This window comes from Rhincodon typus, chromosome 22 (genome assembly GCF_021869965.1).
Source record: "Rhincodon typus isolate 14 chromosome 22, sRhiTyp1.1, whole genome shotgun sequence".
In the NCBI taxonomy this organism is placed as follows: Eukaryota; Metazoa; Chordata; class Chondrichthyes; order Orectolobiformes; family Rhincodontidae; genus Rhincodon; species Rhincodon typus.
The window spans coordinates 13,518,238-13,530,595 of NC_063353.1; the positions used below are offsets into that span (position 1 = coordinate 13,518,238).

At 41.1% G+C, this 12,358-nt stretch overlaps 1 protein-coding gene across 2 annotated transcripts; it reads right to left on the bottom strand.

The window, feature by feature from the left end:
* Positions 1–4,980: 4,980 nt before the first annotated feature.
* Positions 4,981–11,193, bottom strand: LOC109936688 (potassium voltage-gated channel subfamily A member 1). 2 transcript variants are annotated; one of them, XM_048610531.1, is made up of 2 exons: positions 9,936–11,193; positions 4,981–5,883 (listed from the first exon to the last, which is right to left on the bottom strand). In XM_048610531.1, the coding sequence occupies exons 1-2, from the start codon at positions 11,191–11,193 to the stop codon at positions 5,843–5,845; spliced, it is 1,299 nt and encodes a 432-aa protein (XP_048466488.1). In that variant the 3' UTR covers positions 4,981–5,842. The 2 variants fall into 2 exon arrangements, with proteins under 2 accessions (XP_048466488.1, XP_020390878.1); XM_020535289.2 differs by lacking the exon at positions 4,981–5,883 and having other exon boundaries at positions 9,345–11,193.
* Positions 11,194–12,358: the final 1,165 nt, after the last annotated feature.

Consider the following 12,358-nt stretch of genomic DNA (forward strand, 5'->3'; position numbering starts at 1 on the left):
CCTAGATTTTGCAGTCAGTGGGAAAATAATAGTACTTAATGTTTATTATGTTTGAAGTCAAAAATCACACGACACCAGGTTATAGTCCAACAGGTTTATTTGAAATCACAAGCTTTCAGAGTGCTGCCCCTTCATCAGGTGCAGTGAGAGGAGAGCATACAAACACAGAGTTTTTGGCAGAGAGATGAAGGGCAGAGAGATCAAAAGATCATACAACTGGTGTGAGTGGAGCGAGCAAACCTAAAACAGCTGGCTGGCTGCCTTGTGTTGAATCTTTAATCATTCATACATTCCTGCTTTCTAGAAATTGCAGAAGCAGGATACGGAGAACTCTGTTAGTTTCGATTGATTAAGATGCAAATTCCAGAACCTGTTTCAAGTCACTGCCCTGATTCCAGGTTAAAACTCTGAGACAGACTCAGGACAAGGCCTCACACCTACAATTCAGTGTCTGACCTAGGAAGTCACCTATTGTATATTCTTACCGCTCTGCCTGTTTGAAGTTTGGAAAGTGAGGCACGCGCTGATGAAACCTTTAATTATCTTGGGGCAGTGGCTTGGGACAAATTCTGAATTTGCATCTTAATCAATCAATCAAAACTAACAGAGTTCTCCATATCCAGCTTCTGCAATTTCTAGAATGCAGGAACGTATGAATGATTAAATTTTCAACAGGAGGCAGCCAGCCAGCCATTCTAGGTTTGTTCACTCCACTTGCATCAGTTGTATGATCCTTTGATCTCTCTGCCCTTCATCTCTCTGCCTATAAACTCTATGTTTGTGTGCTGTCCTTACACTGCACTTGACAAAGGGGCTACGCTCTGAAAGCTTGTGATTTCAAATAAACCTGTTGGACTGTAACCTGGTGTCATGTGATTTTTGACTTTATCCACCCTAATCCAACACCAGCACCTCCACATTACGCTTGAAGTAATTCACAAACATTTTATGGCTTTGAACAACAGTTTACAGTCACCAGAAATCCTGGTCAATACAGCGCACACTACAGGGAATCTGGGACCTGGACAAACAGAGCAAACAATAGGTTGCCTCTTCAATCAAATTGAAAAAACTGAAATATGCAGAGCATAAACCAGGAGGAATAGATTAGATTATCTAATTCAAACTACAATTAGGTGGAGGAACTGAAATCAGAAAAAAAGTAAAATTTGGATTAAAAGATAATAAAAATGGAGACAAAATAAATATTTTAAATCTTTAGTAGTAATTACATTTTGACAGAATGACACTCCTTATTTGTTAAATTAAAATTTGCAGTCATTAGCTCTATTTAAGAAAAGAAATCACTGCCAACTGCATGCATTAGCTCTAACTTTTGTTGGCATGTTTAATAGGTAGCCAATGGATAAACACCAGAACTTCCTGGCATGTATGTATTTTAATCAACCTGGTCAGACATGTTATGGTACACCTGGATCTGAACCCAGCTGTTTTGGCTCAGAGGTTAGGGAGATTACCACAAACCACAAGACCCTAAAACAAAAGGACTTGGACACTCAGAGTATGAGTCTGATGCTCTACCAACTGAGCTATCTTTATATATTCTTAAACTGACTCTAATAATGTGGTACGAGTGTAATTAAGCTTGTTGACGGACGGGGCAAACTTAACAGCAACTTCCAGATTTATGCACTTTAATACATTCCAAACACCAGAGGTTGAAATTCCACTTACAGCACACTATCAGTGATCACTGCTCACCTCGCCATTATTTCTGTTTTAATGGCTGTGAGATCATCTTTAATCTTTATTAACCCATGCAAACAGAATGATGCTGATCATCTGTGCATATTCGGGCAGGGGGCAGTACAGAGATTTACACAGTGCTAAGAGCTGTTTTTGTATCTAAAGCCTCCGTTATATATCCATTGTTTCAGTGACTGAAAAGATACCACCCAATTGTTAACTTCCTGTGACAAAACTTGTATCAGAAGTTCGGGTATGCCAGTCTCTACAAAATATAAAATAAGCTTTGTATTTGAATTCCAAATGAAAATTCACGTTGTGTGAAGCTTTGCACTGACTGCACTAAATCAGAGACAAGTACAAGTACAAGTACAAGTGGAAATAGGGGCAAGATCTTTTGCAAACAGTAGGTTGTATCAAGGTGAGTTCAAAACAAATGCATTATAATTAGTATCTAAATGTATGGCTCCATTCTACAAATGGTATTTTTAAACCAATATACCAAGGAAGAATGGACATGTACCGCATTAGTGTGACCTTAGGAAAGTTATAAAATATAGTTGTGAAACATCAGGTTTCTTAACTCATTGGGAATGAATGTGCTCTTTGGACTATTATTTCCCCTTTAATCCTCTTAAAATAGTAGCAGCTAACGACACAGTGTGAGCATTCTCACCTCAGAGTCACAAGGCTCAAATATCATACAAGGGAACTGAGCAGCAAATCAAGGTTGGCACTTCAGTGCAGTGTGGAGTAAGCACTACATTATTGAAAGTATGTGTTCAAATGAGACATTAAACGGAAGCCTGTCTGCCCTTTCCAGTGGACATAAAAGACCTTAAAGTGACTATTTCAAAGAAGAATAAGAAAGTTCTCCCTGGTGTTGTGACCAATATTTATCCCTCCAAGAAAATAAAATCATATTAACTGGTCATTATCACATGATATTTGAAAGGCATTGCTGACTGAAATCTGGTTGGCATATTTCTAGGACAATGGTGACTACATATCAAAAATACTTAATTGGCCACAAGTGCTTTGAGACATCCAGAGGTCATCAAAGGTGCTTAGAAATTTAATTCTTTCTTCCTACGACAAACACTTGGTGCAATGCAGTAACTGGAGCAACTGCACACATACAAGAAAAAAGTAGTACTGTCATTCTATTACCAGTTTGCAATAATTAACAGTTTGGTGAATGGGAACCATAAACAATACCAGCTGTTTACAGTGAGAGAAATCATGTAAATCCATTCATTAGATTTTCCCACTATGAAATGTACAGGTGAAATGCAGAGGGAAGAAAGCAGCACAATCATAAGAGTACTGAAATATCTGCTGACATTCCTTCTGCAGCTGCAGGCTCACTCCAAGACTGAACATCTCCAATTTCATCACATCCCAGAAAAAAACCCTATTTTCAAGTATTAACAAAATATTATTCATAACTATTCTCCCTGATGACAAAGTGGGAGAAACACTCATATTCTTTGGCACCGAGTCACACAGGTTAAGCACCTGAGGACGCATTATGCTGTGAATTGTCTGCAACTGACAGCAACAATAAAAAGGTGGTGTGTGATCATGGATGGGAAAATCTGAGGTTGATTTTTCTACCCCCATGTGGAGATCTCACATTGTAAACAAAAATCCTGCAGTTTGGATTCCAAACAGCAAATCAGGTTCAGTCACAAGGACATTATATAAACAAATAATAAAAAAACTTCAATCTATTGAATATTCTGTGCATGGCGAAACAAATAGCTAAAATTTTGACTCACCCCTACACCAGCACATGTGAACAAATATTTGGCATGTGTGCTTCATAATATCACTGTATCAGGGATAAGTGAGCGTCGATGAGCTAGAATTCAGTTTTAAGAAATCCAATGTGAATGGGAACCCAAGCCCAAAGAAATCTCAGGAATAATTCAATCAGAATTCAATCAGTGGTGGATAAGTACATCATTAGATATTAGATTTAAAAGCTTTTAGATTTTAGTTCTTACTGTGTTGCTCATTAGATTTATTCCTGGGATCAGAGGGTTGGCCTTTGAGGAGAGATTGCATATAATGGACCTATATTCTCTGAACTTTTGAAAAATAAGAGATGACCTCCTTGATGCCGTCAAGACTCTGAGCAGAATTGAAAGGGTAAATGCGAAGAAATATTTTTCCCTAGCTGCAGCTTCTCATGAAAGGCTGAGACACTTGGGACTGAGATGGGAAGAAAATTATTTACTTAATGAATTTTTGGGATTTTGCAAACTCACAGGAATGTAAATGCTCTCTTGTTGGATATATTCAATGCTGCGATCAACAGATTTTTGCACTCTAAAGAAAGGAAGGGATTTTCGGATTGAGGAGAAAATTGAAGTCGAGTTTGAGGTTAGCCATAGTCTTACAATATGGCAGAGCAAACTCATGGAGCTATATGGCCTGCTGTTGCATTCTTGTTGTCTAACAATGCATCATATCTAAATAACTAGAGCTAGATCAGGGAGAGATCAAAAACTCATTTGGACTTCTGATGACTATCCAATCATTGCTGTAGGAAAGCATTCACGCGTGGACACCAGGTTAAAGGTTAGGGTGTAGTTTTGTTGTAACAACCTAAGAGGGATTGGCTGATGACACTCACAGCCTTGGTTCATAAGTGAAATGAATGGTTGAGTTATAGAGAACAGAAGCAAACCCCAGCAAGATTACATACTAATTGAAGACCAGGGTAGAGAAGGCAAGAAAACTAAGGGAAAGAAAGTTTTACATGTAAGAAATTAATGCAACATAGTTGTAAACCCATGAGCTCAGCTGTACACTTGTACTGTCCCACATCTTCTTACATCATGGTTAACTAAAAACCATATCTCAGTAGCAATGAAATAATTTTTACCGATTACACACCATAATGCTTTTAAATTTCATGCAAACCACTTGCTTGCACAAAAAGTAAAATAGAGTGCACGTTTAATAATGTAGAATAAAACAGAAACACTCACTCAAAATAGTAAACGCTTCCCCCCCACACAAACTGCATTGGATCTACTCAAACCATAAGTCTCACATCATATTCTTCTGTCATTGCTGATCTATCTTGGATTTAATTTTTTGAAAGGGATGACTTTCAGAGAGCATATTATTTAATACAGTATTTATTTTAATTAACTCAGATGTACAAGTCAAAGGCAGTAGAAATATGCACAGAAAACACATAATCTTGATAATTTTGTTCATAAATAATAAAAAAGTTTTAAAATCTACCTCAGCCTCCAGAAGAAAACAAAATGTCTCTGGGAATGGATTCGAAGCAGCCTTAAGCCTGAATGGATACAAATCAATTTTCTGTGTGCTCAATGATACATTACTGATATATTCTGTACACTTTCAGAAGTTATGTGAAAATAACCAGTCAGGACATAGCTGAATCAGACCTGGAAATTCATCTTTAATTTATCATTAAGTAGACGGGGAAGGTAAAGTATGTGTTACATGAGCAGACTGCATAGGGCAAGAAATTATGTTTTTAAATAACAATAATTTATAAACCAAATTATAGGCATGTTTATGACAGTAAACAAGCAAAAGAATAAATAGATCAGAAGTTGAAACATTTTATGCTAACGAGTAGGGATGTCACAATATAAGTAATGATAGTTACACTATCCATTTTTAAACTAATTATATTTTGAGTAAGGAAAAATAGAATAATTCTAATCAATGCTACTTTGTTTCAGAAATATAATCTGTCTTTCACAGTTGCCTTAACCATTTATTCATTCATATCTTTACAAGATTTTGGATTACTCTGGTGAAAATCATCCTCAATTGAGGAAATTAAATGAATGCACTATGATTATGGGGGAGTTTATGTATCACAATATGTTGGCCTATTGAAGTATTATGACATCCCTAAACAGGAAATGAACAAGCCTGTCAACATAAATGTTTTCAAAACGATATCGTTGAAAAGTGACAGTCATAATACCATAGTCATTCAAACTTGAATGTTCTGGACCTGATGGTACACAGGCTGCAGAGCCTCTTTTCACTTTAAATATCATATACCAGTTAAGGCAATTTGTGCTGAATTTTAAAGTGCATTTTTATGATTGGTTAAAGTTACACTTAACAGTACTTAGGAATTAACACTTTTCTCAACTTCAGCAACCAGTAATTTCACATTAAACAAGGTGTTAACCAGATTTGTGCACAGCTCAACCACAACAGAGAAGCCTGGACCTCATCAGGTGCTAATTCTACTTTTTCAATATTCAATTGGTGAACCAAACACCTGAAGTGAATAAAAAAGGATGTTCTTATTATATCCTCTTAAGTGCTCACATGGCACGATGGTAGGGTCCCTACCTCTGAGCCAGGAGACCCAGGTTCAAGTCCCACCTGTTCCAGAGCCATGTAATAACAACACTGAACAGGTTAATTATAAAATATCTGCTATGTCCTCTTACCTACAATGTATCTGACTAAGACTGACGATTGATCCTAACTATATTTAAAATATAAGCTCCATCATTATTGCTGAGCTGAATTGAAATGTGCTCCTCAGCAATGTCTTGTATGGCATTGCAGCCACCATTTTGTCTCCTATTCTTTCTATTTTGTTCATTTTCTGGAGCAAGTAAACCAAATTCTAACTCAGAAATACATAACACATGATGTTTCTGCAATGCATATTATTCAGTGCAAACCACTTAAACTGGTCAAAGTCACTTCACAAAACATTACACCAAGACAGCTATTCTTGGTATATTGAATTGCTTCATTTTCACTACAATTATTAATAGTTCTATTTATAAAAAGAGAAGAGGCTCTTTTATGACTCTGTTCACAACCAGCCACCTTGTGTACATTCAGGCCTATGTACAACATGTTTGCAAAGCTGGTCCGGGATTAAGAATATCTACCAAAACTGTATAACCAGAAAGACATGCCTATATTACATCAGAATTTCTCTCTATCCATATTTTGTACTCAGCTGTAATGGTTATAAATAAACATCACCAAACCCTAACCCATCCCACTGGTTTTCAGAACCTTCATTATCAAAAGAAAAACTGCATGCAGCACGCTTCTCAGTCACATGCAGATAAATGTTTAACTAAGGCGCAATTTCCCAAAAACTAGAAACTGAATTGCTAAAGTAAGCATGAGCTGCCAGAAGCCACATAGATTTTATCAAAGCAGTTCTGCAGCATTGGATCATTTATTGCTGTTTATTAAGTGCAGTATTAAAGTCATTTAACACAGGGGAAAGTTTTCTCCTACCTCAAGGTTTATGTGATGCAGAAGGATCAGGATAACCAGAGTATGGGTGGTTTACATATTCTACATGAAGAAGTTAATGCCCTGTTGCCAACAGCAATTGCAGTTCATCAAGAGTTATTCAACATTTCTCTGTGTAATTTTGATTTATACCCGCAGTTCAGCTGTATCAGCTAATTCAGTCATGTAGTCTTGGAGCAGTCTCATTCTTTTTATCTTCTTGAAATCTTTGTATCTTCTGCATTCCTTAAATTTCCAAGAAATTACAATCAATAATCACGTGCCATCCATCTCTTGGGGGGATTTAATTGTGTCTTAATCTACCAGTCTCCATCTGCATTATCCTAGGGCAACAAATTGTCTCTTGCAATAAACACATCCATATCCAGGCAAATTTCTCTGTCTGAAGACTTGCATGACGTGAATTTCAAATTAAAAAAGTAACTCTTGGTTCTCCAGGTCTTTGGGAAATTGTCATATAATCCTGCAAATATTGATGTAATAGTCTCAAGATATCTTTGAGAGCTTCTGGCCTTCAGTATTAAGTTAGAGTGAGTTATAACAAGTTTCTACACAACAATTAGGTTAAGGACAATGATAGGTTAAACAAGTGATTGCGGCAACATACTTGTATGTAACCACTGAAACTGACTCGTAGATATGGCTCCAGAACAGATGATAAGAAATTATATTGTGGAAGAACCTGCATTCCAACAGCTGTTCATGTGATTTCAGATTACCAAAAAAAAAGAATTCCCTCAGCCTGGGGCCACAAAATTAAACTGTCCTTTTCATCAATCTAAACTGAGGTAGTCTGCTGAGGAAACACCGCACTTTTCTTTTTGGTACATTGCAGCCTTTGCAGGTGGGTAAAAGAAAAGATGAAATTAACATTCTTCAGTGTTTCTTTCAGTTCAACACCTTAATGCCTCATGATGATGCCATTAACATCTGTGCATTCCTTAAAGATTCTGAATGCTGATCTCATTGTTGAAAAGTTGTTGGTCTTAAATTGATAAGGACCTTAGAGAATTTACAACAGGATTCCCATGTGGTGCTCATTCAGCTGTAATGTCCAGTTGCCAAGTTATTCTGTAATTCTCCCAACTCTCTTGCTAGCTGATTTAAGTCCTGCATCTTCAGAAATATGTGTAAATATCTGGTCTGCCTTTTCCATCATCTTTTTTACTGTGATAACTGTCCATTGACTCTTGCACACAAAGATTTTGTTGGACATTAGTGAGGTTGGTCTATTTTCAAGGTGTCACAGATTTCTGTGGACATCAGTTTATTCAGCCATTCTTTGTACATGGAGGCACTTCCAGCAATCTGGGAGCGTAAGGATTTAAAAGGCACTAGCAACTAACTAAGTCATTTGCTGAGTTTCTGCAATAAAGTAGAGGGAAGCTCAAAAGAAAAATATTGTCTCAGTCAGGATGGATTTGGAAATGAATTGCAAATTAGGTGCATAATTTACATATTCTTTACATTTACATTCTGCTAAAATGCATGAAAGGCATGCTTTCTTTTCTGTTTGATTAGTTGCGTTTAAAACTAAATTTATAATATATAAGTATGTACATTACCTAGCCTGCCTCCCTTTGTTCAAGAGATTTCCCAGAAGGAACTAGGTTTTGCTGTGTTATATTTTCAGGATTGTCAGGACACGAACCAACTCATTTCCCTGATATTCTGCAGGAAAATCATCAGGTCCCTCAACATCATATAGCAACAGTTCAAAGCTGTTTTGTTTTCTGTAACCTGATATCATGCATAAGTTATAGTGGGTTACATATTAAGTTGTTCAAAAAGGCCATAATGTTGAGTAGTTAAAACATGCTATGATCTAAAGTTACTCTATCCCATACGAGTTAACATTCAGGCCATGAGTGCTTCAGAAGTATTAAATTAAATAATAAGCCATTGCACTTTTGGTAAGAGCAAATGAGAACTAACTCTCCAGATTATAATTTAAAACGCAAACTTGTTTGCTGTTATTTGAGGTAATGTCCCAGGCATGCCACAATCAAAGTGAATGATGAATATCAAAGCATGCTGTTGTTATTTTAGGGATTTTCTTTGTGATTGATGATTCTCGCATTAAATCGGGGACGGGGGAATTTACATTCGGTCCTAGAAGCAGATGAGTTGCAGTTTCTGCAAGTTTGCAGCACCGCTGGCATTTTAAGCATTCGCTATTTGATTATAAAGTGGAGACAAATGCAATCGCTTGTTTTATTTTTTCCTCTGATGTAGGGCGTCACATCACTTCTCGGAATGAAATGATCATCAGTGGATCGAAAACTGCACGTTTGCAACTTTGACCAGAACTCACGAATCTGGCGTATTTGGTTGTTTTCGTTTGGATGCACGGTGCAGCTTGCAAAATTGTACCTTAACACATGCATTGGTATTTGTAAATGAACTGAGAGAGAGAAAAATAAACTTCCATTCGAGGTTGGCGAGCAGGTATAAGTCCAAGTTTCAAAGTCTGTACCTAAGGACGCTCTCATGAACGGATCTGGAGAAGATTTCTCCCTCGTTACCCAGTTGGGAGAAAAAAAGCCATTTAAAAATAAATGAAATTATACCTTCCACGTAATTCTGAAAGCTTATTTTGCTGAGCATAACGGCAATGCCACAACGCATTAACGAGGTCAACAAGGCAAAATACAAAGGGTCAGTAACAGTGTCTAGAAAGCGCGGCTCCCGGGTCACTGAGCCCGCAGCTGTTTAAACATCAGTTAGCAGTTTGCTTTTGTTCACACAGTTTTGGTTTGCTACAGTGCAGTTGCCAGTTCTGAGATTTGCTTCTCTGAAATTGTCTATGCTGTTGTTCACATCTTCCTCGATCTCCATGTAGTCGGACTTGCTGATGGTGGACGAGCTGCGGCTTCGTAAGTCACTGTCCGAGGCGATGTTCGGGCAGCTAACGTGCAGGTACTGAGCCTGCTCCTCTCCCTCCGTCTCCCGGTGGTAGAAGTAGTTGAAGTTGGAGACGATGACGGGCACGGGCAGGGCGATGGTCAGGACGCCGGCGATGGCACACAACGACCCCACGATCTTGCCGCCGATGGTGATGGGGTACATGTCCCCGTATCCCACCGTGGTCATGGAGACCACCGCCCACCAGAAGGAATCCGGGATGCTGTTGAAGTGAGAGTCCGGGTCGTCCGCCTCGGCGAAGAACACGGCGCTGGAGAAGAGGATGACCCCGATGAAGAGGAAGAAGATGAGCAGGCCCAGCTCCCTCATGCTGGCCTTGAGGGTCTGGCCCAGGATCTGCAGGCCCTTCGAGTGGCGGGAGAGCTTGAAGATGCGGAAGACCCGCACCAGGCGGATGACCCTGAGGATGGCCAGGGACGTGGCCTGCTCGCCGCTCACATTACGCTCCTCCTCCTCGGCCAGCTCGGTGCCCAGGGTGATGAAGTACGGGATGATGGCCACAATGTCGATGAAGTTCATGATGTTCTTGAAGAACTCCGTCTTGCTGGGGCAGGCGAAGAAGCGGACCAGGAGCTCGAAGGAGAACCAGATGATGCATAGGGTCTCTACGATGAAGAAGGGGTCGTTGAGGATGTTGGATTTGTACGGGATGGTGGTGTTGCCCACTTGCATGGTCCTCTTCCTGTCGTCCTTGAGCTGGGGCAGGGTCTCCAGGCAGAAGATGACAATGGAGATGAGGATGACCATGACCGAGACAATGGCGATGCCCCGGGCAGGCCCGGAGCTCTCCGGATGCTCGAAGAGAAGCCAGACCTGGCGTTGGTACTCATTCTCGGGCAGGGGTCTCTCCTCCTCCCGAATGAAGCCCTCGTCCTCCCGGAACTTCTCCATCGCCTCCTCGCCCAGCTCGTAGAACTTGATCTCCTCGGAGAACATCTCGAGGGGTACATTGACCGGTCTCCGGAGGCGTCCCCCGGATTGGTAATAGTACAGGATGGCGTCGAAGCTAGGCCGGTTGCGGTCGAAGAAATACTCGTTCCGCAGGGGGTCGAAGTAGCGCATTCTCTTTTTGGGGTTGCCTAGCAGGGTGTTGGGGAACTGGGCCAGGGTCTTCAGCTGGGTCTCGAAGCGGAGGCCCGAGATATTGATGACCACCCGCTCGCAGCACTCATGGTCATCGTTGTCCGGAGGGTAGCTGTCCTGAGGGTGGCCGGGCAAAGCCGACGCTTCGTCCATGTTGTCTCCTGCCAGCACTGTCATTCTTGGCGGGAAAGGGGGCCTTTCAGGAGGGAGCGGGGTGAGGGAATGGGGCAGATCGAGGGGCTTCCGAATCACTGGCTCTCAGTCTCCCCACCCCCGGGAGGACATTCGGAGGCAGAGTTGGTGGGGAGAGCTTTGACCGGGTTTGTTGGGTTGGTGAGGGAGGGAGGAGGACTAGGGGGAAAGGGGGGGGGGGGGGGTGGTTTGAAGGGCTCCGGGCCACTAATGGACAACTCGGGGCTTTCGAGCTGACTCAAGCATCTCAGGGCTCGGCGTTTCCACACGGATCCAAACTAATCTCGGGCAACTCAGGCCAATTGCCGTGCCGCTGTCTGGCCCACGCCCACCTTTTTGTTTCGGGACCAAGGTGCTGCAGAATACAAAGGTTAGCATCAAACAACATCCAGCTCTATGCAAAGGGGAGGGGTTGGGGCGGTTAACAAAAGCAGAATAAAAGTTCAGGGTTGAAACTTGATGGGGGGGGGGGGGGGGGGGTGATGAAAACAGCCCCTGTCCCCTCCCGACGGTGAGTGTGGCTCATGCACCGCGTTGGGTCCTACATCATCCCAGGCACACACACTGTGTACATCTAAAGCAGTTTTCAGCTAAAATCCAGCTGCAATACTGGGAGGAGGAGGACTGGGCACTGCAACTGCCAGGAGGTTGGGGAGCGAGGGGAAATCTAGGAGCAAAGTGAAAGAAAAATCATAACAATAATTTACAAAAAAGAAACAGCCAGCCTTACCTGCTGAATGGAGGAGGACAGAATGAAGAGTGCAGGAATGCGGCCCGGCCCTCCGAGCGATGCAAAAGCCCTTCCTCCTGCGTACTCCTGCCTCCTTAATATAGATATCGCTTTACAGCTTTGTGTGTATGAGATCTGCTGAAATATTAATAGCCTATATTATACTGTACTGACACCATTTACAAGTCATTTGTTCCTGACGATTGTTACAGCGGGCCGGCGGCTACGTAAAAATTAAAGGGCTGCAAAATTCGCCCGGCGCTATATTAATTACACCACCAGTTAAAGAGAGAGAAAAACACAAACTATGCACATGGACTTTGTGACAGGTAGCGGGAAAGCAATCTTCTGGTACAGCATCCTGGCGTCTTGCTGGGGGATCATGTGGTGCAGAGTAGAAGACTAAATGCATTAAAAGTC